This window comes from Chaetodon auriga, chromosome 5 (genome assembly GCF_051107435.1).
Source record: "Chaetodon auriga isolate fChaAug3 chromosome 5, fChaAug3.hap1, whole genome shotgun sequence".
Classification (NCBI taxonomy): Eukaryota; Metazoa; Chordata; class Actinopteri; order Chaetodontiformes; family Chaetodontidae; genus Chaetodon; species Chaetodon auriga.
In genome coordinates, this window is record NC_135078.1 from 24585556 (window position 1) to 24610844 (window position 25289).

Sequence of the window (25289 nt, forward strand, 5' to 3'; positions counted from 1 at the left end):
TGCTTTGCTAGTGACACTGTTGGCGATTTATTCAAAATTCAAGGCACACTTAACCAGCATGGCTACCACAGCATCCTGCAGACACGCCACCCCATCTGGTTTGTGCTGAGTGGGACCATCATTTGGTTTTTACAACAGGACACTGACCCAAAGCACTCCTCCAGGCTACATAAGGACTGTTTGACCAAGGAGGAGAGTGACGGAGTGCTGCATCAGATGACCCGGCCTCCACAGTCACCTGACCTGAACCCAGCTGAGATGATTTGGGATGGGTTGGCCCACAGAGTGAAGGAAAAGCAGCCAACAAGTCCTTCAAGACGATTGGGAAAACATTCCAAGTGACGACCTCAGGAGGCTGGTGGAGAGAATGCCAACAGTGTGCAACGCTGTCATCAAGGCAAAGGATTGCTGCTGTATTTTGCTTTGTTTACACTCCCTTTGCTCACTCCATAATTCCACGTGTTCTATCATAGTTTTCATAAAGTAATAAAAATCAAGAAAAACCACTGAATGAGAAGGTGTGTCCAGACTTTTACTGGCACCGTACATTTCATTTTAAGCCATACAAATAAAGTTTCAAAACCCAATTTGCATGTGACTTTTCCGTATCATATCCCAGTTGTGCATATAGATAAATACTGTATGTGCATGTGTTAATGCCATCTGCATTTTGATCGATACGCATGGATAAGAGTGTGTATTAATAACCTATTTTGAAGGTGTAACTTGAATGATCCTTTCCTTCTCTTTTCTTCTTATATATCTCTTCTCCCACTCCCATCCTCTTGCCTGAAATCTTTAACACTCAGCAACGTTAGCAATGTGAGATCGTTAACACCAACCAAGGTTTCCCCATCCTACAAGAAGACACGAGATATTATTCACATCCTGATATTGGGCTCGGCTTGCTTTCCCCGGGCCTGCATAATGCATGCCGGACAGGGTCAGATGCATTGAGACAAGGGCGGTTTGCAGCAGTGGTGTATCTTTTTTGAGACCGCTGTGTCTCGGAAACACTGTGCAGTCTAACAGCCTCGGCTTTTCACGACTCCGTGAGATGAAAGTCAGGACAGACAACATAATGAGTAACTGAAGAAAATACCCCACCAGCCCAGTGGCACGTCAAGTCACTTTTCTGGTTAATATACTGTAAGCTGGCACATTGCTAATTGATTTAGCAGTCTGTAGCAGTGCTGCAGTCGGTGCTGTGGCATTTCAGAAAGGAGAGATGGATAAAAAATTAGCTTTCCGTGTCTGTTTTTTCAGACCAGCAGGCTAATACAAAATTATCCTCATTAACCAGAAAAGCAGGGGTCATGTAGAAGGTTTAGATTTTCCAGCCAAATACACTTGTCCTTAGATGCTGGGATTGCAAGACTCGGGATAAAGATTAATGAGTGAGCAGGTTGGCCCTGTGTTGGTGCCCCTTGAATTTTGACCTTTGACCCAGAAGTCAGCAGGATGTTCGTGTGTATGACCTCGCCTCTTTCGTCCACGCCTCCTCCCGCACCGCTTTACTCTCCACTGCTCTGCCTCTGTCCGCCCCGGAGTAAGCTGTCACACACACATACGCGCACACACACATAAACACACACGCACGTATGCAAAGGCACACACATACCGGCAGACAAAAGAGTAAAGGAGGTGGAAAAGGAACTAAGGTTTTGACGTGTGTGTGTGTGTGTGTGTGTGTGTGTGTGTGTGTGTGTGTGTGTGTGTGTGTGTGTGTGTGTGTGTGTGTGTGTGTCTTTCTCCTTCACCTCTGTTAGTCAGGGTGGGTGGTGGATCAAATCAAACCTCTTTAGCAGGACTGTTTTCATCTTTTTTTTTTTTTTTTTGTTACAACACTCACCCAAGACACGTGCACACACACACACACACACACACACACACAAACCTTTTTTATTCAGTACACCTCACACTCTAACTCCCGCTGAGCTGCCAGACCACCTGCACACAGCCATTCAGGAACACTCACACTCAAATATATACCTCCACCCCATATAATACTGTGTAATGAAATCCAGCATTACACAAAAAAATACCATAAGCTCGCTCTGTATTTATAACTGGAACTCATGAAATCGCATTGTCCATTTTCTTTTTTACTACATTGACTCACAAAGACCGACACACACACACATACACACACACACACACACACACACACCAGCCCCCTGATAGAGTTGAGTTGATTAATACGCTTCCTTACACACATTAATAAGCTCTTAACTGCTTTTAGGAATCTTACTTTTTAGCCTTGGGTTCATAGTGTGCAACCTCTCAACCTTATCTAATCCCTCTCCTCTCCTCTCCTCCAGATCACACACCACTGGGCCATGTTTAGGGGGATGCTGGTGGAGGAGGGAGGAAAAAAAAGAGAGGACAGAGGGAGGGATGGAAAGATAGAAAGTCTGATCGGAGGGATGCTGATGAGGATAGTGGAGGGGTGGGGTGCTGTGGGGGGTTCGCTCTCTTAGCACTTTGCCATATAGAAGTTTGGGAGTTCACTTTACTTTGAATTTTAGCAGTAATCCAGTTAGCTATTTTCTGTCAGCCAAGCGGAGGAATGGCAGGAACAAAAGGCACATTCATGGGCTTAAGAAGCTTCCAAAGAGTTCACCCAAGGCTGGCTGGCTGGGATTAGGCCAGCAGGCCCTGGAAAGAAGAAGGGAAAAAAAGAGCAAAGGGGACAAAAAACAGAGCTTCGCCTTTCTTTAAGCACCACTTATTTTTATAAATGACTGGAATACTTTTCTCTCTTTCTCTTTTTTGCTTTTTTTACGCTGTTCCTCTTAGCATCTCACATTGTACGTTTCTTAAATGTTCAGGGAGAGATAGACAGAGAGGCCCTCACTCCAATAGCATTTTTAAGTAGCAGACTGAGACTATTCGTTCTCTTCTTTTTCTCCCACTATATTCAGCTTCGGTGCAGCTCCAAGAATGAGCGATCTGTGTGATTGAGACTGGTGGGTGTCGAATGCGTTCACCGTGACATTTCGCTGCCTTTTTTTTTTTTCTACACTTATTCATTTGGCACAATCGCACCACAATGGAGGAAAGATATTGGGGCGTGTTCGTGTTTCCACTCAAGGCATTGTTTAATTTCCTTGTGTTAAACCATTTTTGGTTTTTGTTTTGCATATCATACCGTTAGTTCTTCTGCCTTCAGTGCAGATGCAGGACTCTTCGTGCAGCTGTGCTCTCCGGTTTTCTCGGTGACGGACGTGGCACAGACAGGGCTTCTTCTGCTATCGCGCACTGTTGTGGATTGTACAGTGTGTGTCTCTCTCGCATCCATTATTTAGGCCCTGCCTCTCCAAGACCCATTATTCCCAGCTGCAGCTGTCCACCGGGGCCAGCTGAGATCCTTGTCCTTGTCTGTGTTTAGCAGATGATGTCCTGTTTCCCCATGTTCACACTGTACTACAAAACGTCCTGAGGATTCACTTACCAACATGCGCACACACATGCACACACACCAAAACTTTATTATAAACATTAAGACATGGACACACACACACACACACACACACACACACACACACACACACTGGTAATTGTATTCGACATGGTGCTACAGTGTTTCTCTATGGGGTTGGGTTTTTGCTCTTTGTCACCTTCACCCCTTTGCCCCATTCTGTGGCCCACAAGCAATTATACAGACAGGGTTTATTTGACCTATGACCTGTGGTCGTGCCAAGAAGTAAGGCTCAGCATATCCAAGGACAGGTAGGGACTTGATTAACCTCTGAACTTGGTCAGAGGAGAGGTCAATGAACAGGGCTGGAGGGCAGCTCACCTGCTTGCTGCAGAGAACAAATTGGCGAGATGCCATCTTTGTATTTGGGTGTGTATTTCTGTGCGAGTGTGGCGCGTGTGTATCTGTCTTTATGAGCTAAGTTTCGTGTACCGTACAAGCTCGCTGAGGTGTGTGGCGTGTTTTAACTTCAGGTCTGTCTTCTCGTGTTTGAATTTAGTGTCAAGGTGTGAAACTTTAAGAGGGGAGTGAGTCTGTTAGATTTTGCGCTTGTTAGTGTGTGCGAGCATTTCTGGATGTGTGTTGTGTTAGTGCATAACATCTGTGTGTGTGCGAGTGCGTGTCTGTGCTCATACCTGTGTGTTTGTGTGTTTGCTCAAGGCAGAACCAGCGTAGCTGGTCTCAGATCCTTGCTCCCAATCTTCTAGTCAGGTCAACCATCAAACACATCCATCCTGCCCTCCTTTGCACCCCCCCCACCCACTGAGCTCCCTCTCTCTCCCTCTCTCTCTGCTTACAACCGTGTTGTGGATACAGGCTGACCGAATAAAGACATACACAGACACACACGCACGTACACACAAATGCAGCACCTCAGGGTCATCCTGGAACAAACACAGCCTTGTCTGCCTGCCCGCTCTCCTTTGCCTTATGTCAATTAATGGCTCGCAGTAATTTCACCTGACAATCCGGGCGGCAGCGCAAGGCTAGCCGAGATGTCACAGCGATGACCTTTCTGGCCCGCAGCCGCTCTTTTCTAATAAAGAATCTCACAAACCCACAGCAACTTCCTTTGTACTTTGTTAATGAGTTATTGATTTGAAACAATGCCCTGGCAAATATTGTCAGAGCAGACTGACCCCGCCAAGGTCATGCTATTTTATTGTATACAGTCTGAGCACGCTAATCTGCACGTGGGATGACAAGTACGCTATAGTTTTTCTCCTTTCCCTGGCTCTGCTTCTCTCTCTCTCTCTCTCCCTCTCTCTCTCCTTATATGGTATATCCCTTCATTGCAAAGTCTAGTAACACACCTACACATACATTTCTCTCTCTCACACACACACACACACACACACAGTTTCCCCCCTCTTGTTAGTCTTTTTCACCTCATTCTCCCTTTTCTCTGTCTCTTTCTCACATCATTATATTCCCAACTCTCCATAGGTACTATACCTGCTAATTACCCACAATGCCACAGTCATTATTTTCCCATCTCTGCCGCTAATTTGCTCCATACCTTCCTTTCCCCCACTCCAGCAGACCCATCAGCTCCCAGACAGCTTCTAGCTAACTTCAGCTCTCTGCCTTAAAAGAGAGCAAAGAAAGAAACAAAGACAGTAGGGGGAGGAAAAAAAAGGAAAAGAGATGGCGAAGGAGTACACGTCCCAGACATTGATTAGAATGCAATTGCAAACAGGTGTCGTTGAGGTCCACTTTTTAATTGTGTGCACAGAGACATGTACGTAATCACACACACACACACACACACACACACACACACACAAACTAACTTACCCTAATAACCTCTTTGCTGAAGCCAAACATGTAATTATGTACATTGCTTATTTAATATTGAACCATTAGGCCAAATGAAAACAATCCTGTTCTGTGCTGATCAAGACGTATTAAAGAGTATAATGACTCGGGCTGCAGGTGGGTTTGCCCAGTGTGTGGCCTGAGAGCAGGAGGGGACGGAGACACTGAGAGAGAGCCGTCTGCCAGTTTGTGTGTGAGAGGGAGAAAGTGTGAGAAGCTCCTGTGTAATTTCAGTAATTTGTTTCTACCTCCTTTGCAGGAAGGAGCTCTCGGATGATTCTGTTGTGTGATGTGTGTTTTTAATACGTTCAGCTCTCACTTTAACACCTTGAAATACTTATTGACGTTTTTGCAGGATTGAAACCAGCACTGCCGAAGCAAAACAGGCCAAACCCAATAAAGATGTTTAGGGATCCCGTGACACTGTCCTGACACTTCTGGCTCCCACTGAAAAGTTTCTGAGTGTAAAAAGTATAATGGCTCTTATCCTCTAGATTCCTTCCGGTCCACACTGCTAAACATCTCCCGACTTGAAATTCCAGCTTCCTCAGAAGTGTTCTGAAGTCCTGTGTGATTTGGATGACTGAGGAGGAGGAGCAGAAGGGAGGAGCAGGGAGGTCTGAAGTGGTTGTTTGTCAGAGCGCGTTGATGTTGTTAGATTCATTGTTTCCTGTGTTGGTCAGACACTGGGTTTGTGTTGGCGTTGGGGCTGTTATTCTGGCTGCAGCGCGCTCCTCTCCTCTGCTCTCCTCTCCCTGTTTCTCATTACGATGAATAAACACAGCGCAAGTATTGCACCGGACAGCTTTTGTGTGTGTGCATGGGTGCATGGAATCATGTGTGGCTTTGGAACGGAGTGTGAGTTGTTATTGTGTAAGTAATGGAAAGAACTAAATTGAACAAATTCTTGAAACTAGAATTGGAAGGCAAGCACATTCAACAAAGCAGTAACAGTTGGAACCACTTATGGACGAAAAGAGGGTCTGATGGTCATGCACAGTGTTGTGTAGCAGGTTGTCTTGCCGTTTTAATGGTGACGTAACTTATAACACATCATCAGAGCCCTGTTGACTGGGTAGCGGGAACTCGGCTAACAACACATTTTGGTGAGCTGAGTCACAGCAGCCTTTGGGGTCATGTCAAAACTACATACACTTGCTGCATATGCTGTCCAGTCTTTGATTATATATCAGTTAAATCACATGCTGTGTGATGAAAGAACCTAAATAAGCCTTTATAACAGGGAGCTGTTTGTGCTCGAGGTCATGTACATTAGTTCCATATGCACGTACGTGTGTGTGTGTGTGTGTGTGTGTGTGTGTGTGTGTGTGTGTGTGTGTAGCAACATATTCGTGAATTATATATACCCTTCATAATGTGTATGACTCTCTGTCTCTCTTTCATCCTGTTCCTCTCTCTCTATCCGTTCCCTTTTCTCCATCTCTGTCTGCCACTTTTATTTCTTTTTGACAATAGTTAGCTGTCAGCATCTGGAGTCTGTCTGGTCCTCAGACTGTCTAGGGTGCAGATTCGTACTTAGTATTCTCTGAGGGGATGGTATGGATCACTATATATTCGGTAAACACACACACACACAATCAGTGCACACCCTCAAATGTCCCTTGACAGTCATGGCTGAAGGATGCTGGCAACAGGTGTGCAGTTGGGACGCTATTCTGACAGTGCTGGCAGATGCACGCACAACACACACACACACACACTAACAAATACACACAAATAATGTGGGGAAACTGTGGAAAATAAATAAATAAGCTAAGATACTGTGTGAGAGCTGGTGACAGGAAGCCGGTCTCGAAGGGCGGTGTGCTCCACTGCAGCTAATTAACCCCAGGAAATAATTGCAACAATATGCAAATGTTGTTTAGATAATTCACTACACTGCCATGCCAGGTAGTCAGTCACTCTGTCGCCTGTCGCTGAGGGTGTAGGCAAACAGTGTCGCTGTGTGTGAAGTTGGGTGATGGAGTAAGAAACACAGGGGGACTCATTTGACACCATGAAGACATCAACCATGCAAAGCTTCTTCAAATTATTGTTATTATTCAGTCTTCATTAAGTTATCACTCAATGCCACGTTTTGTCAGCTGATATCATTTCGGACGCGATGATGAAGTAAATGTCACATGAAGGTGCTACGTAGAGCACAAAACCCTGCCTAATGTCTCCATGTCAGGCATTGTCACGATAGAGCGGGTGGAGAGGTGGACAACAGGCGACGGAGGAGCGTGAAGGGAGCGAAACAGGTGGCGTCGGCCAAGAGGTAAAATAAGGTGGAAGAGCAGGAGGGAGTGATCGAGGGGAGGCAGGCTAATGAAATGGGCTTCACAGATGAAGGGCGACATGGCCGAGAAGAGAGGAGGGAGACTTCAAAAGACTTTAATGTCACAGCCTTTCACACAGACAACTCTGCCTTAGCCAGCCCCTCCGTGCATGTGGGACAACGCACACACATATGCACACAAGCACATGCACAGCACTGATGGCAGAAGGGCAGGGCAGAGTGGAGTTGCCTGCTCTTGCATCACACTCTGTGAATGGAGGTGGGTGCTGACACTACAACCCCCTCATGCTAATCTAGCAGTAAACACAAACATTCTGACAGGTTAATTTACCTCGAGACAAACACGGCAACCAAAACACACATCAGCACATCATCAAATAGTACAAGCGCACACACACACACACACACACACACGCTGGCGCACAAACTTGCACACACAGATGCGCGCAGGCAAAAACAGCTCATCAAATCACAAGCTGCCTTAGTTTCTTCTAAAAGTAAAATGTAAACTATATTTTCTGTACTGCGTGTGTGTGTGTGTGTGTGTGTGTGTGTGTGTGTGTGTGTGTGTGTGTGTGTGTGTGTGTGTGTGTGTTAGCGCTCTGCACAGTCTCCACAATTACCACCTTCAGCAGAGTGAATGTTGAAGTAATTATCTATCTGTGATAATATCCTGTCTTACTTTGAAAAATGCAAACACATTTATGGAAACTAACAGGAGAGTCTCTTAAGACACCTCCTCTGTCCTTTACCTCATATCACTAATTATTTGTTTTGGAGTCACATGGAGCAGTTTGACACTCAATTAACAGATGAGCTTCCATTCTCTGTAGGCCATGTGTTTGTTTATTTCGAGATATCCTTTTTTTTATATATATATACATCTGTATGCTAATTAAGAGAAATGTGTGTGTATGTGTGTGTGTGAATACCATGTTTGCATCCCATATTGTGCTACCTTAAACACAGCGCGGTGTTGTGATACAGGTGTGTCTAGTCCACAGTGCTCAGTGTGCAGTGTAACCTCTGGTGGGAACGTATTGTTGATCTCTATTGTGAAGCAGACAGTTTGATAGGAAATCAAAGCCTAGAATCAATGTCACAAGTTCATTAACGGATGCCCTTTTCTCGCCTGTACTTTTACTATTGTTCTTTCCAGCCCTGGATAAGCGTTTACATCTCTGGTTAATTAAACATGTCTTCTGGTCATGTGTGTGTGTGACTGTGTGCATGCAGATGAGAACCTATGTAAGGGCGTTCATTTGTGATAGTACGCGTGGGTGCAAAACTGTGTGTTTGTGTGTTTTGTATATGCACGCGTATATCTCCTCTTTGTTGTTTTTTTTCCTTTGACCTTCCCCTAGTGTCTTCCCATTATCCCTCTACTGGTGTATGGATGGGCCATTGATTCAGCAACAGGGTGCAAATTAAGATTTAAACGTTACGTCACCCAGCCTATTGAGTTTTACATTTAGGGCATTTGCAATATGCAAGACTTATTGATCGACTGAAGTGTGGCCCTTTATAGAAAACACCTCAGGCCACCACCACTTTTTTGTTTCTTTTTAATACCTCTCTTTCTCGCCGGCCCCGGGGTGCAGAGTTTGATGCTGTGCCATTAAATTTCTAAGACTTTGATAACTCTATTGATGCTTGATTCTCATTGGTTGGACACGCATCTTAAATGATGTGTAATTGCACTTGAATTTGCTGACAGCCTTCAAGCTCTTAAGATATCCATCCTTTGTTATGGATATAACATTAAAGGTGCTTTTTTTGTGTTGCAGGAAAACAGTTCCTCCGAGGAACACGTGCTGTACGTGTGGGACCACTTTGTGTCCAAAGCCGCAGCCAAGAATGTCTTCATCATGGCCCACAGCTATGGAGGGCTGTCTTTTGTTGAGCTGGTGAGTGTTTTAGTTTTCCGCTTATCCTTCCTACCTCCCACCGACATAAAGACACACTGAGACACACGGTACACTCTTGTCAGCACAATCACTCACATACATGTTCGTGTTGGAAAAACTTCACATTCCAGCCGACTAAGATTCAAGTTTGCAGTGCTACGGCACATGCTAACACCCATACAAGCACACGTGTATTAGTATGCAGAAAACCTACATGCTCTCAAACACACGCGCACATAAATACAAACACGGCGAGCAGCTCTAGCACCGGTCACCTCGGGGAGACAGGCAGCCGAATGATGGTGTGCGAAACATGGTGGAACGATTAAAAATAAATAGCATTTAGTTTCTTCGAAAAAGTACTGCTTCTGTAAACAATCTGGTTCATCCTTGTCCTTGGGCACTATCCACCTCCTCTACACATCAAGAGCAGGAAGAAAACAGGGGGAAGGAGAGAGCTGGATAAAGAAATGTAGGGATGGCAATGCAACAACAGTGGTACTGTTAAACCAGGTCTGCTGCAGAGCATGCAGATCTCCCAGCCTTAAGAGAGACAGAGGATAGGTTGAAAGATGGTGGGAGGGAAGTGGATTCGAAGGAATTAATGGTGCACAGGGGAGGGTGAAAATAAAAGTTTGTCCAGCATCTTGACTTTATAACCGCACCCTTTAGCTAAATGGGCCTACAGTGTGTCTTTTGTGGCTTATATGAAGGCTTCTGAGGTTAATGCTTTATTTTCTAGTCTTTGGTTTACTGTGATGTCCTGGTGGGATTCTGCATCACAGACTGAATCGATCATCACTTTCTCTTCTGTTAGTGTTTTAACGACGAGAGTTACCTAATAATAAAGCCGCAGTGCGCGGATTGCCAATACCATCATGGTGAGTTATCTGCACCAGGTCGGAGTAACGTGCAAGTTTATATCTGTACCACGTTAGCTTGGGTTGCTACTTACTGCTTGATTTATCACCCGCTGTAATGTCTGTACTAGTCACATATAAAGCAATAGAAACTCATGTACTGAGTGGCCAATGTGCTTCAAAAGGGATGAAACCTCGCCCTGGCTTTGAGCTCTTTCGTACCATTTTTGCACTCCTATACGACTCATAAATTAGAAAGATCAAGTTACAGGGATGCGATGTTTAAGATGCAGAGGACCTTTACAGATGATATAGAGGTAAAAAAAGGCTTTGTGTTTTATACTCTATGTTACTTTTTTCTGTCTATATGACTAATTATTACTGCACAATGAATTTGATGTGATGACAGCCATATGTGCCACATATTTTAGGCTCATATTCCTGCAAAAGATGATTTTAAAAACAACTTTTAGCCGGTAAGTTACAGTACGTAAAACTACTTTGCATTTTTTTCCCATGCTAATTCCAACATCCAGCATGGAGCGTAGAGCATCTGGCTTCTGAAATTCCCACCACCACTTGCACCTAGCTAGCTTGGCTCAGTGCCAGGCTTATTGCGAACCCGCTGTGCTAGCTGCGTTAGCATTGAAAAAACTGTTCATGCAGAGGGCTGCGCTGTATTAAGCTCTGGTAGCTAACATACTACGCTAGTTGTGTTTGCAAGCCTCTCTATGATCTGAGAGCTGTGTTACATTGCCAGTCTGCTGGTTTCTTGATCTGAAGGATTTACTGCTAGACTCACCACATCCCATATTATTCAGGACATATCTCTCCTCTTTTCTCAGGAAAGGGAAGAGGAGGGAGGCGGCACAATGAGGATACGGCTAGTGGGGGATTAAAGGTGGGCACTTGTCCCACTGGTGTTTTCAGGAATATTTTATTTTCTTTCTTTCTCTTTCACCTACTCTTTTTTTGTTTAGTATTTTGTAATTTTAATTTGGCTGCTAAATATTCATGCAGTGTTTTGTCCGTGACAGCCTCACAATCTCCTGGGCTTTCTCGCTGTGTGACGAAGACTAGCTATTCTCTCTATTTGTCTCTCTCTGTCTCTCTGTGTTTCCTTCAGTCAGACTCTCTCTCGGTCTCCTTCTGTGTGTAAAGGCCTCAACGAGGTTCTAACTGCTGTCTTTTATGTGCTGTCCTTGTCATGTGAAAACCCTGTTTTAAAATACTCAGATACAGTCTGTGCATATATAAATACACAGCATATAGCAGAAGCCGTATGGGGAAGATAACATCAAAACAGAGGCTTGAAAGATCTTTGTGTTTGCTTTAAGTGACAAGGTGTTCAAATATGCCATTGTCAGGTTTCCCTCGAGGCCATCCCAGCTTCTGTTGTCTGATAGTGTTGAAACACCTTCACCTCTTCCGACCTGACACCAACAGGAGCACATACACGCATTCAGAGCTTTTATTTGCTAACCTCCATTGTCCACCTCCACCTATCAGCAACTTTGTCTGCAGAGGGCAGTGTGAGGACTTGTCCAAGTCAATCATGCCAGTTTTGAAGATTTTTTTTTTTCTTTTTCTTTTTGTGCTGCAGATTTTTATTTAGGTGCTTCTCCTGGCTGCTTGGCTTTTATCCAAATAAACTCAAACTTCTCCCATCCGAAGACATGCGCTTTGCAGGAGTACCATATAAATACACACATGGGATATTAAAGCAGCCACCATACATTTCTTACTTATTATTGCCGTGTTTATGTGCTCCCTCACACACAAGCGTGCACACACACACGCACACACACACACAGTACATGCGCACACCGTCTACTTAATTGAGGAGAAAGTGGTCCAGCGGGACGGGGAGGGGAGCTGTGTGCGCATGAGCAGGCGAGTGGAGAGTGGAGCCTTGCGGGATGAACCGTTTGACACATGAGAAGACCCAGAGAAAACAAGCTGTCTGTGGGTTAATTACTACTCCCCTTTGCAGTTAATAAATACATTTCTGATCAAGCACATCAAAAAGGCCCGCCATTAATTTCTCCTGCTCGCTCCCCTCGCTCCGGAGCATGTTAGCTCCTGTTTGGTGCGCTCAAGTGTTTCATTGCAATTTGATTTCTTTTAAAACACTTCACAGTGTGTACTGACTAATTATAGATACATCAAAGAGTAGCTAACTGCCTTTGAATGAGAGCGTGAGAGAGAAAGAGAGGCTTGCGCTGCGGGGGGAAGGCGGCTCGCTCTGTCTCTGCCTCGCCCCCACTTTTCTCGCCCTTTTCCCCTCTCTATCGTTCTTTAGCTATCGCAGAATCCATCCATCCATCTCAGTTCACTGTTTTTCAGCCCTCTCCGTCTCTTTCTCTCCCTTTGAGTCCCCAGTCTCCTCTGACATCTGCTTTCATGCTTGGCCAGCCTGCTCCTCCCTGCTCCTCCTTCGCTGTCTCTCTCAGCTGTATACTGTAGTTTTAAAGGAAGATGGGTCATGTTCCCCCAATCGTGCTACTTTGTTTTGAACCCAGTATTCTTGTACTCCCTTCAAAGTCCAAGAGGTTTTAGCGTGACTGTGTCTTTTTCTCCGCGTCTCTCCGTCTGACATACACTAACACACACAGAAATGCTCCTCTGATTTCCGGGTCTGTCTTAGCCTTTTTTTCACCTGGGGACAAAATCTCACCCCATAATAAACCGTAGAGAGAGTAAGGGGCCGAGGGGATACAACCATACAGAAAGCCATCCTCTCTCCCTCCGCTCAGCCCGTCTTTTCATCTTTCTTCGTTGCCAGGAGTGCGAGGGGGGGTCGGGGGTGGGTGGACATGTAAGTGTAAGGGGTAGTGGTGGTTGTGTTGAGGAAGGGTTGTCTAACCCGCACTAACCTTCCCGCTCACAGAGTGAAAAAGGAGCGCTCTTATTGGATAGGACAGGGCAGCATTATATAAGGTCTTATGTAAGAATGCATCTGTCTCCCAGTACACAAATGTGTGGGTGCCAACCAGACAACCAGCCAGCCGCCACAACAGCCCCTCAAAAGCATGATTACAGATTTTAAGTGTCCCCTGCCACATACATACAGTACATGCTTGCAGAATATCTTCCTGTACGCTTTCTGTATAGTGCCATCTGTTTCGATCTATAATGAATATAGCTAGTTTTCTCTCTGCCGTCCTTGGTTTCATGTGTGTGTAAGTGTACGTGTGTGTGTGTTGTGGCTAGGTGTCAGATGTGGGAAGAGATGCTTGAGGTGAGATATGGAGGATTTGTTCACTCCTTGTGGACTTCATCGCTATACCGGTGTGTGGAGGATGAGAAAGATGAAACACTGGCGGGTGAATCAGTCTGAGTCGGAAAAGTTACTTTTACATAGCCCGGAGTTTAGAAAGCGATTGAATTTCCCTGCCATGATATGGTATCCTCAGACTAAATTAGAGGTTTTTATGTTGTATGGTATGTAAAGATGCACAAAGATGCAAAATGCACTTATTTCTGTAACGCTGCGCTTTGTGCCTAATCAGATTCGCAAGATGAATTACAAATAAGGAAAAGTAGGTACTTATACTTTCTTACTTTAAGATTTCATATTCATTTACTACAGAAAGTTTTCTAAACAAACTCATTGGCATTTCTCTCAGCAGTGCACCTGTTTTTTTGTTTTTTGTGTTTACATAGTCAGGTTTCTCACTCCGTAACCGTCAGTACTGCACGTACTGAACCCTTTCACCACAATATTTGCCATCCCAAAATCCACTCGGCTTTATGTCCTGTTTTGTGTTCCCTCGTCCTGCTAATTCCCCCCTCGCCTCCTGGTTGTGGTGACCCTCAGGGCAGCGGCGGTGCCAACTGTGCCCTCTGTGCAGGACTGTTGGTCTGGCAGTGGTCTGTACAGCTCCATGACTGGCATGGTAACATCCCGCTGAACACACAGCGCCGTGCTTCGCTGACGCTTCTGTTTGCAGTCTTCAGCCTTTTCACAGCATGTCCCTGGAAATTTGCAAAAATGTCCATCTGTAAATATTAGAATACAGTGTTTTAAGTTTTGTTATTGTACCTGACTCTTACCTACACCTCTTTAAGTATCTATATCTGGTCTTTTTGACACTTACACACATGTAGAGCTCGGGTGTACACACACACGACCCTCACACAGGAGACCAGGGTTCAGTTCCCTTTTTTTCTTCTTCTCTTGTATTTAACTTGTGTGTTGTGTTTTGTATTTATGTGTAGAAACAGAGAATTAGAAATTGCAGTTTAAGGTGCTTAAGAGGGTTGAAGTTAGCTTGTGCATTGGAGCTATTTAATGACCAGCTGCTGGGAGAAGTGAGTGCCTCCAGTCTCATAGAAGTCATGTCCTGATAGCAAAGTTGCTGCCTTCCTACTCCTCTCTTAACTCTTAACAAAGCCCAGCTGACTCTCCGACGGATTGGTGGCTAGCTTGCCAGCAAACACAACACGATGTAAATAAGACAAGTTTTCTTTTCTCTTTGATCAGACAGTAGCCTCACCACCCCGCTTCCAGTGTTTGTGCTTCCCTGGACTGAACACGCCCGGGACCAATCTCTCTGCTAAACGCACAGACATAAAATTAATATTGATCTTCTTGTAGCATCTGAATCCCAGTCACACAGCAAATACCTTTATTTCCCTAAATATATTGGGAGTATTCCGTTATGCTTTGTCAAGCCAAGTTCCACATTTATGTCTATCTGAAATGCTCTTCAAGGACCTCTGCAACCTTCACCTGAGTTCATCACAACACAAGCAAAAAAAAAATAAAAATCACTTTATTGTGTTGACAAAATCATCCCAGCTGTGAAGACGTCCATATGCAGGCTCTGAAAATCCCCTCGTCTAATGTTGTATTCACGTCTCGGCCGCCTTCGAAACTCTGAATGCTAGTCTGTCTATTGCTTCTGGAGGGGATGAAGAGAAGGTTTGTTTTTATCTCAAGGTTCTCCATAGCTGGCGGGCTTGCAAGCGGTGCAGTAGTAGTGCAGTTTCCTGTGTGTATGTCTGTCGGTGTGTGCTGATGTGCATATGTGTGTATGTCTGTCTATGTCTGCAAGTGGGTGCACGCTTGCTGTACGGGTTTGCGTGTCTAGCGTATGCGCGGATGTGTGTGTGCGCGCACATACGCCTCTGTGCACGTCTGTGTGTGTCACCCCTAGCCTGGAGAAGCCTGTATCGTCCTGAGCAGAACAGCTTGGTGGAGAGCAGCTATCAGAGCCACGTTAGGGGAGGAAAGGAGGAGAGGGTGAGAGGCGATGATAAATGGCTGGGGCACACTAGCTGAAATTAGTGGAGCCGTATGCAAAGCTGTGGTGTTTTGTTTGATGTGAAACAAAAGGACCACCATGACAAAAGTGCCTGCCAGCCTGCACAGCAGGACAGCAGCCCTCAGGACATACACCATCACCACTGAGAGAGTATGTACGTGCGTTTACACGTGTGTTGGTACGCACTTGCGTGTGCGTGGTAATGCATGCATATCATGCATGGCGCTGTTTTCCAGTCCTGTCTATATTATGTGTATTATCCCTCTCTGTGTTTTTGTGCTCTGCTCGTAATGACAGACAATGCCTAGCCCTTTGTACACCATGAAAAGACACGGTTTCTTCCTCTGTACAGCTACAGCATATTTGCTCTATTAAGCGGCTGAAATATAGACGTCTAATTTCTTTGTGAATGAATAGGCATCTTAGAGAGCGGCTCTCCTCTTAACATAAGGATGTAAATTGAACTGTTTAAATGTCACGGCTAGCAAGCTGATTTGATTTGAATTGATTTGCTTGTTTCTGGAAAAAAAAGACCTCCCTTGCCAAACCTTAGCGGCGCTGGCTGCCACAGATAGACCAAGGTCTTTCTTTCCACCTCAACAACACATTGTAGGGCTTCTGAATTCTTCTATCTGCTGTGATTATGTACAAATGGCCTTCATTTGCCATCCATTTCAAAGCTGTAGTGCTGCATTGTGACTAGAGGCAGATGACGCAGACCAAATTACAGCGGGTTTGCTGCCTGAAAAGGATACTCGCACAATAGGCTTTGTGAAGTATTCCCTTCAATACGTCGCCATTATTCTCACCTTTGTTGGTGTTTCTCTCTATGTTTCAGGAGCATCTTTGGTTTCTAGATTACATTTGTGGTCTTGGAGAGGATTGGGGGGTTGAAAATACTTTACTCACCTCTCCTCTCTCGTGCTATTCCTTCGATATCTCGGAAAATTGATTTTGTGTGAAATTAGAATTTTTTTTTTGTCGCTGCATTTTTTTCATTGCCGTCATTATTAATTGTGTCTTGTTTTTATTGATAAACAGTTGCGAGGCAATCAGGCTCTTAGGAAATAAACGCTGCCATAAATGCTTCTTTACATTATGCCGCACATATACTGCATTCCTGCTTTTCATCAGGTTATTTCATGATGTCTCCATTAGCTGAAGGGAGTAAGAGGCAGCACACGATTGTTTCCCTAACTTTTGTTCTTCCTGTGAATGCTCCAGGGTTAGAAAGTTCATCTGAGACGTGGCCAACAACCAAGGCATCACTTTCATTTTCACACTATTTAAAGTCTCGGCCATATATGTCTTTATTTTGATCCAGTTCTCCTATAGCGTGTATAACAGCCCTGAGGTAGACATGGAGCTGTTGCTCTGACACAGGAGTGGTCAAACGCTCGAGGAGCATCAGCAGTTCAGTGATCGCTGGTTCTCGCTGTATGTGTCTTTAAGCCTCCATCTTCCTCCAGCAGAGAGAAAAGTTACCAGTCCCCGCCTCGCTGTGGTCACCTCGTGCATAATGAACTCGTGCACTACTTCTAATTGGTCTTTGACAGCTTTTGAATGATACCACTTTCAGACTCCAGCATGTGAGAGCATTAGTAAATGTCAGCTGCTCGTTTTGAACGGTTCGTCTTCTCCAGTCCTCGGTCTGACCGTCCGCCGTTTCAAACGGTCGAGCGCGCTCTCACTAGGTCGTCACGGTTACCCACTCTTCTCCGTCGTTCCTCAAAACACACACATGTTGCCATGGTGACATAATTGAAAATCATTACACCTCAAACAAGTATTGTTGAGGTGACTATTCATAAGTCTCCTCTCACCTTTTTGTCCTCCTTTTTTTTTCTCCCTATAGTGAAAAGGAAGCGAAAAATCCATCTGTCCTCAGTACATCATTGTGTAAACCTTTTTTTTTTTTTTTTGTCCTGCCCCACCCACCCCATACCCCACCTCTCCAGCACAGGGTCTTTCTTGCCACTTTGTGATATAAGAAGCCAAGCGCGGTAAAGTTCATCTGAGTTCAGTTAAATCTTGAGGGATTCATCATTACATATTTACTGGCTGAGGCTGATCTTGCTGTAAGGTTCTACCCTCGTCCCATTGATCTAGTGCGCATGTTCACTCCCGAGGTTACGGGACGTGCTTCCATTTGCATAAGGCCCTGGGCAAGGTTCTTTCCACCATTGATTGGCCTGTCCATGAGCGCCCCGTGCCTTCTCACATTGATCACTTTGTTTTTTTCCCGGAGACAGTGCTACACAGAGTTCAGCTGCAGCTCCGGCATATCAGACCTGCCGGAGGAAGAGAGAGAGCCCGACAGAGAGAGGAGGAGAGGAAAAAGAATGAGTACCAGAGAGGGGACATGCAGGAGTCAGAGGGTGGGGATGGCAAACTTTAGAGCCAATATCTTAGTCATTTTTGAGTACTTTTCCTTTGGATTCTGACACTTAAGCTGAGAAAGTAACCGGTGTCACCCCTGTGTCTTTACCCCTGAGCTGGCTGCCTGTGGAGGTAAACACTATTCGATGATGTACACCGCTTTTAAGGGAGTAAACAAATGCATTTATGCACATCATCGGATTCACAATGAAATACACGGAACACTCAGGACACATAGATATTAGCATTTCCACTCATACCACTAAAACTGAACAGCCGCCCTCCTCCTCCCCTCCTCCTCCTCCTCCTCCTCATCCTCAGCCTCTGCCTCAACCCTGGTCTGCTCTGTATCACTGTGCTGTAGAGGAAGCTCTCCTCTCCCTGCGCTGTCTTTCACTTGAGTTTATTTTCCCTCCTCTTGCCTGTTTCCATTCTTTTACCAACACTGTCTGCCCTGTAGCTGCTCGGACAGTCTTCCCTCTCTCCTCCTACTCACTCGGTCAGCGAGGATGCTGTCTTGATTTACTCAGGGTTTCCTTGCTGTCTGCCATATTTGAGCGGCGTGTTTTTATGCTATTTCAAAATCAATAAAACTTTTCTGTTTTGCGTTTGAGTCAAGTTCATGTCAGACGGACCATAATCATGCATCTGTTATAGTCTGCTTGTGTATGATATGCACAATAGCCGATGGGATTGCTTAAGTTTTTGCATATTCTTGGATTTATGCAGCTTTCTGAAGCTTGAGGAGGCACAGCACTAAGAGCTGGAGCACTGTTCTTAAGAGTTTAAAGGTAATTAGATTTCTTATGGAAATAGCTCAAAACAGAGGTCTGTCATTATCATACGGTCATGTGTTTTTGCGTTCTGATTTATCCAGCATGGCGTCAGCGGCGGCGTGAGGCTCAGACTCCCATGATGCACCTCTTCTCTTTGTTCTGCCGTGTGAGAGCAGTGTGCGGCTTTGTCTGCCTCTCTCGTTCCTCTCGGCTCGTTGCCTCAGAGGCAAGGTCCCGCTCTCTTCCCTTTCCTCTGCTCCGGACCTCTCTCGCTCTTTCATTCACTCTTTAATACCCATTGGGCACTGCTGTCCACTTCTTTCGCTCCTCTCTCTGTCGTTTGTTGTCTTTTACCTTCCGTCTTAATTCGCGTCGAAACTCTCCTGCGCGTCTCATTCCTCCTTTGCCCCTTGCCCTTGTTTTTAAAAACGTCAAACCGCTCCCTGTTGTTCTCTTTTTTTTGTGACTCTCACCCTCCTGAGCTTCTTTGGACACCGTCCTACTGTCTCTCTCTTACCACTTATCTTAACTTACCTCTTCTTGTTTTCTCCCTTTTATCCCATGCCCCGGTGTATATGGTCTTTCGCCTGTTCTTTGCTCTTTCCCTTTGCTTCCGATTCAGTCGCTTTCTTTCTCCCTTCCCTCTCTTAACCTCAACTTCACATCGGCCTTGCTGCTTCATTCTTTGCCGTCTTACTCCTTCACTTGAGACTGACCTCACTTCTCTGTATGTCTCCTTCACGCTGTTCTTTATATTTTGTCTTTTTTAACAAACGCCTCTGTCCAAGTCCACCGTTTTTCCCACTGCCTCTCACGCTCTCCTTCCTTCTTTATTAAATAATCATCTCTAACATGCTGTTTATTTATTTTGTGTAAAGCGCCGAACGGTTAAAATTGTAATCTACACTTCACCATTCATCGAAAACGCCGAATGAATCATCTGTGGGCTTTTTTTTTTTCTCCTTACCTGACAATGCAAGATTCAGTCCTTTTAAAAGTCTCCCCATTTGTTTCCATTTTCCTGTTTGTCCTTTCGCTCTAACTCGCCTTTCTTTCTTGCATCTCGCATTCGCTGCTCCCACTGTGGTATTTCCATGCATTCACCTGCTGTGTCTGGGTGTGTCAGCTGGTTACGACCTAGGTCACCTTCAGCAGAGAGGGAATACGGGCGTTTGACGTGAGGTTTGAATGTGGCGAAGATGACATGTTGACAGCTCAAATGAATCGCTTGTCACATGTCATTTTTTTCCCTCCCCCCTAGTTAATTCTTCCATAAGAATGCATACAATATGTGAGAGGAATCTTGGGACATACGGGGTTGCAAATTGTCACACAGACATCACTTGAATTCAACACATTCAATTCAGTTTGCTTTTCTGTGTGTGTGTGTGTGTGTTTTTTTCTTTCTCTGCCCTCAAGACTGTGAATGGTCTCATTCTGCTGCGAATGTAGGTGGAAGAATAAGTCTCAGGAATTGAAAGGAGAGAAAGTGTCGCTTCTGAAAAGCTGCGAGGAACAGCTAGGCGGATCCTGGTGCAAATGTCAGTGAACTCGGTGACTCCGGGGTTGAAGTTTAAACTCTCTCTCCCTCCCCTGCTTCGGTGTCTCTCATCCTCTCGCTCCCTTTTCCTTCAAACTCTGCATCTCCATCCACACCCGCCTCCTTCACTCTCTGCTCTCCGTCTTTCACTGCTTTTAAAGTTCATTGAATGCCGTGTTGGTATTCTGTGGTGTTTTCGCCTTGCCTACTCCAAACCCTCAGCACCAGGGTCACAGCATTCTTTTAGTGTGTTTGTAAAGAATTTTTCAGTGTCAATGCATCACCGGCAGACGGTGCGGTTTATTTGCTGCACATATCTCTAGTGTTTAAACGGAAAACATAACCGTGGGATTTATGGCAAAGGAAAAACAGGCAGTTCTACAGTTTCTCAGTCACTTCATATGTTCTGCACTCATAGCTCGAAACACCCTATATTGGCTATTCAGCTGATCTATACCCAACTCTATATCCTCCGATACTTATGGAAAGCTTAGTTTGAATCCTTTATGGCAATTTTTTCCATGGGTGTGTTTTAGTTATGTACCTGCAGTAAAACATATTTAATTTTTTAAGCCTGGAAAGCTGACAGTGAAAAGAGATGAACTGTTTTATGTGCCATTTTAAGGCTTTATGTGCTGTGAAATACGATGGGGGTTATGAAAGAGCAAAAGGAAGAGCGAGCGAGGAAGGGAGAAGGAGAGCGAGGGAGAGACTCCTGGTGTGGAGCAGCCTTTGATGTCTTAGCTGGCTTGGAGCTGAATGCGGAACTCACTGAAGGGTAGGCCTTGTTTCATGGTGGGAATATGAAGCTGGATGTGCTGTCCGAGTTAAAAAAAGACATGCGTTTGCACCGATTTTTTCCTAATGCGTCCATGTTTGCGTACACGTGTTTTTATCTTCAAGCGTGAGCGTGCATCTCGCTCCGAAAGGTGTGTTGTCCCAGTGAGCTAGGTTTCATTTCTCCCCAGTCATGTCACTCATTAGTTTGTGGTTCATGTTCAGAACAGTTACCAGGCCACATTGGGTGGCTCAGTAATTCACAGTCAGTGTGTGTGTGTGTGTGTGTGTGTGTGTGTGTGTGTGTGTGTGTGTCCCTGTCTCATATATATTCTGCTTTCCTATTAGATGGCTTCACACTCGACGATTCCTCTGGACTCTTCTGACATCGGCTTTCATGCATGGCCTGCCTGCCTCTCTCCCTCTCCTTTGCCCCTCACACTTTCTCGGCCTGGAACATTAAAAACATCTTGGTCGTGTCAAGACATCTTTTAACCCCCCCCCACCACCACCAACCAACTAACATGTGCGATACAGCCCCATCCCCCATACGTGCTCCTCAACTTCCATCCCTTCTTCATCTCTAGCTCCCGTCCCTCTGCCTCCTCCCCCCAGTATCTTGCCCCCTCCACCTTATTCACTCACCCCCACCCTTGTGCCTCCCGCGTGTGATGCCACTGCTCCCGTGACTCCAGCCTCTCCACCCCCCCTCTTGCTCGCTCTCCTCCTGTATCTGTTTTTGTGGCTTTGCTAGGGGTGATGGTTAGTTGATTTGGTCTGATTTCTCTTTGATGAAAACACTAGGGGGCACTGCCTGTCCTTTGTTACCCCTCTCTTTCCCTGAGCAGGCTTCGATGCATGTGTATTTTTGTATGTGTGTGTTTCGTCTGTGTCTGTGTGCCCGTGCGTGCGCTCATGTTTGTGTTTGTTAAAAAGCAGTCCCTTGTCTGTAATGGATGACACAGATCTGCATCCAGACAGACAGGAAGGCAGGACGGCAGGCAGGCAGCAGGTCTCTGGTGGTCACCAGGGCTGGTGCTCTGCACCCGTCCGCTCCCCCCTGTCCCCACTTCCACCCCCTATTTCTGTTTGGGTGAACCCTGGGGTGTGGGTTAATGAAAAGGGCTTGGACCACCGAGCGCAGCGACAGTCATCTCCCAGACACCTCTGCTCACCTCCGGCCCTCTGAGACCCTTCTCCATGACAGGCCCCCCCCCCCCCCCCCCCCCGCGCCTCTCTCGCACCACGTCGGCCTTCCTTCCCCCGGGTCACACCGCATCGTCTGGCTGCCCGGTGGCAGCTCACCCAGCGTGGCATTACACAAAGGTAGATAAACTAAAAGAGAGAGTGGGGCATTTCTTAAGAGTTCTTGTGTGCGAGGAAAAAGAGAACGAGCGAGAGAGCGAGCGGCCTCTTTATCAGAAAGGCGAGGGATTTAGACGTCGGTCACATTCGGGTCGGGTCAAGATAAAAGATCTGCTCCAGACACCATGGTGGAAAGGAGACAGAGAGGACGCAGACCTTTGTTTCTACTCTGCTGGTCAAGAGCTTGTTGTGATGCTCCACTTCATGCGGTCACACCAGCAGGACCCTTGTTGTCTTCTGAGCGTCTTTTCTATACACTCAATCCATAGCAGGCAGTTAGTGACCGTGCTCCGTCATGTATCCTTAAGTCCGCTGATGAATGTGATTGTTTTTGATAGAAAAAAAAAAAACTGAATTATTGATTTGTTTTGGGATTTTTTTTTTCTTTTTGTGGTAAGCAGACAGCTGATGAGGGGTGTTTGATAGTGCTAATTGGCAGCTCCCGTCCATGCAGTGTGTGGTTGGTGGTGGGTTGGGGCTGGGCGAAGTGAAGCGCTGCTATTGTTTAGAGGTGTCAAACCCAACACAGAACAAAGAGGACGGGAGAAATGTGCTGTGCTCGCCTATCAGTGTGCTGAAAGCAGCTAAAGTACACACATACACACACAGGAATTTTTATTATATATATATAAATATATATATGTATGAATGCACATGTGTACGTCCATCCACACACACACACACACACAGAACAGCACATTACCTGGAGTCACATACACCAGCGTTCACTCACTCTGACATGCACACACTCATGCACACAAACACCTACTGACGCACACATGCACACTCTTAGACAAACAGCCTGAAAATGACAAGATAATCACCACATTCAAACTTACCTTCAGCTCTGGGTAAATGCCTTTCTCTGAGATAAACTAATAAATATACTGTTTTCTTTTCAAATGTTCTCCACTGAAGGCCCTAATTACCATACGCTGACAAAGACCTGACAGAGGTGTAATAGTTAAAAAGGTAATTTGACTACAAGTAGGAGTTTGGGTGGGGAAAAGGGTCAGTGTGCTTTCCCCCCACCCCCCCGTCCGCCTCTCTCTTTAATGGTTTATTCACGCTTTTCGAGGACTTTTTGCATGATTGACTGACAAGGTCTTTTTCCGAAATAGCATCTTCAGTAATGAGAAATAATTGACTCCCTAATCAAAAAAAGGGTTCATGGAATCCACAAACCCAACTGTAATCTTCTGTGGCATTTCCAGCAGAATTGACAGTCCTCATAGCTCCGGGCTCTATACCACTTTGATTTAATTGCTTTTTTTATAAGATTAATAATATACTTTATACTGAATTGTGTGTGTGTGTGTGTGTGTGTGTATGCCTTGTGTGTGCGTGTTTTTGTGTGTGTATGCGTTCCTCACCCTTCTCTCAGGCTTTGTTTTTAATCAATAATATCACTCGAAAAGCACTTCAGCTGGTGTACTACTTTTTGTAGGTTTTACATTGAATTCATTAAGGGAATCACTGTGGTGATTTCATTAGGACTGAAAAGTATATTGCTGTGGTTGATGGGCACATTATTTAATAAACTACTGTAAACGTTGCGAAAGAATAACAAAGTAAATTATACAGTAAATTGTAAAGTGCTCTTATGTTTTATTCAAACTACTGTGTTTGCTTTGAACAACACAATAATAATAATAATAATAATGCTAATAATAATAATAGTAATAATTCATTGGCAGTGTTTGTTTTATTTATTTTAATATCACTGTGCTCTCATTAATTTGAATATTATTTTATTACTTTTTTAGTCAGATTTAGTGGCACCCGAAGTTAAGTTTTGTTTTTTTCTATTTTTAATTTAACTATCTGTGGAGTTTAAGCTGTTTACAGTAACCGTCTGTGTCATTTAAATGTATATTTAGAGCTGGAAGTGAAGAGGTTTTTGCTTTTAAATCTGGTCCGACAGAACATCGTGATACACTTCAGGTTCTTCAAATCGGTTTATTTTTTGTCTTTACCCCGTATGTTTAATGGGCTAATTGAATTGCTTTGTATTTTCTTACACCATATATTAGTATTATTTTTTATCTTTCAGTCTTTTGTCTTGATTAATTTGGACATAAAAATAATAATTTAGCCGAGTTTGCCTTGAGAACTGCAAAGTTTTTACATGATGGGGCAAATTAAGTGGTAGCTTCCTCCAGCCTGTCCAATTTGTAACATGGCCTCAACCCCTTCTCCCTTTCTTTCTTTTCTGACTCATCTTTCCTCTCGTTAAAAAACTGTTTTAAATCATGGCTAGTGGCAATGAGAAGTTAATTTCAGATTGTTATATATTTCCATTAATTTCAGTTGGCCTTCTGTAGTTTTCCCTCCCTCACTCTCTCCTTCCTTTGAGTACAGGGGGATCACAGAGCCTGTTTTTTCTTTTCTTTTTTCCTTTTTTTTCCTTTTTGAGGGGCTCTCTCTTTCCCCCTTGCCCCACAGCACAGGAGACGAGCAAATATGAAAGAGTAGAGGATGATAACTGAAGGGAGGAACGCTCTCTTTGTCACTTTCATTAGCATTGCCTTATACCTCTCCTCCCCTTTCCTTTTTCCCCTAACTTTTTTTTTTTTTTTTTTTTCGTTTGTCCACGAGCGCCTTCTCACTCAGAGATGGGTCGAGTGGCCCTGGAAGTTTAAACAAAACACCTCCCCTGAGAATCCAACTCCTGCAGCCCTGAAGGGACACACACACACACACACACCAAAAAACACACACACACACACACACCTGATTTGCCAGTACTGTGCAGAGCAGCAGGCGCCTCCAGATTTGTTGTTTTTGTTTCATTTTCCGTCTCCTCCTCCTCCC

The 25289-nt window shown here is 44.9% G+C and overlaps 1 protein-coding gene across 1 annotated transcript in view; it reads left to right on the forward strand.

The window, feature by feature from the left end:
* Window positions 1-25289, forward strand: part of arb2a (ARB2 cotranscriptional regulator A) — a 150989-nt gene that overhangs the window by 63104 nt on the left and 62596 nt on the right. The window contains exon 8 of the mRNA XM_076731617.1: window positions 9389-9508. Within this exon, the coding sequence (XP_076587732.1) occupies window positions 9389-9508 (120 nt within the window). The remainder of the gene's footprint in view (window positions 1-9388; window positions 9509-25289) is intronic.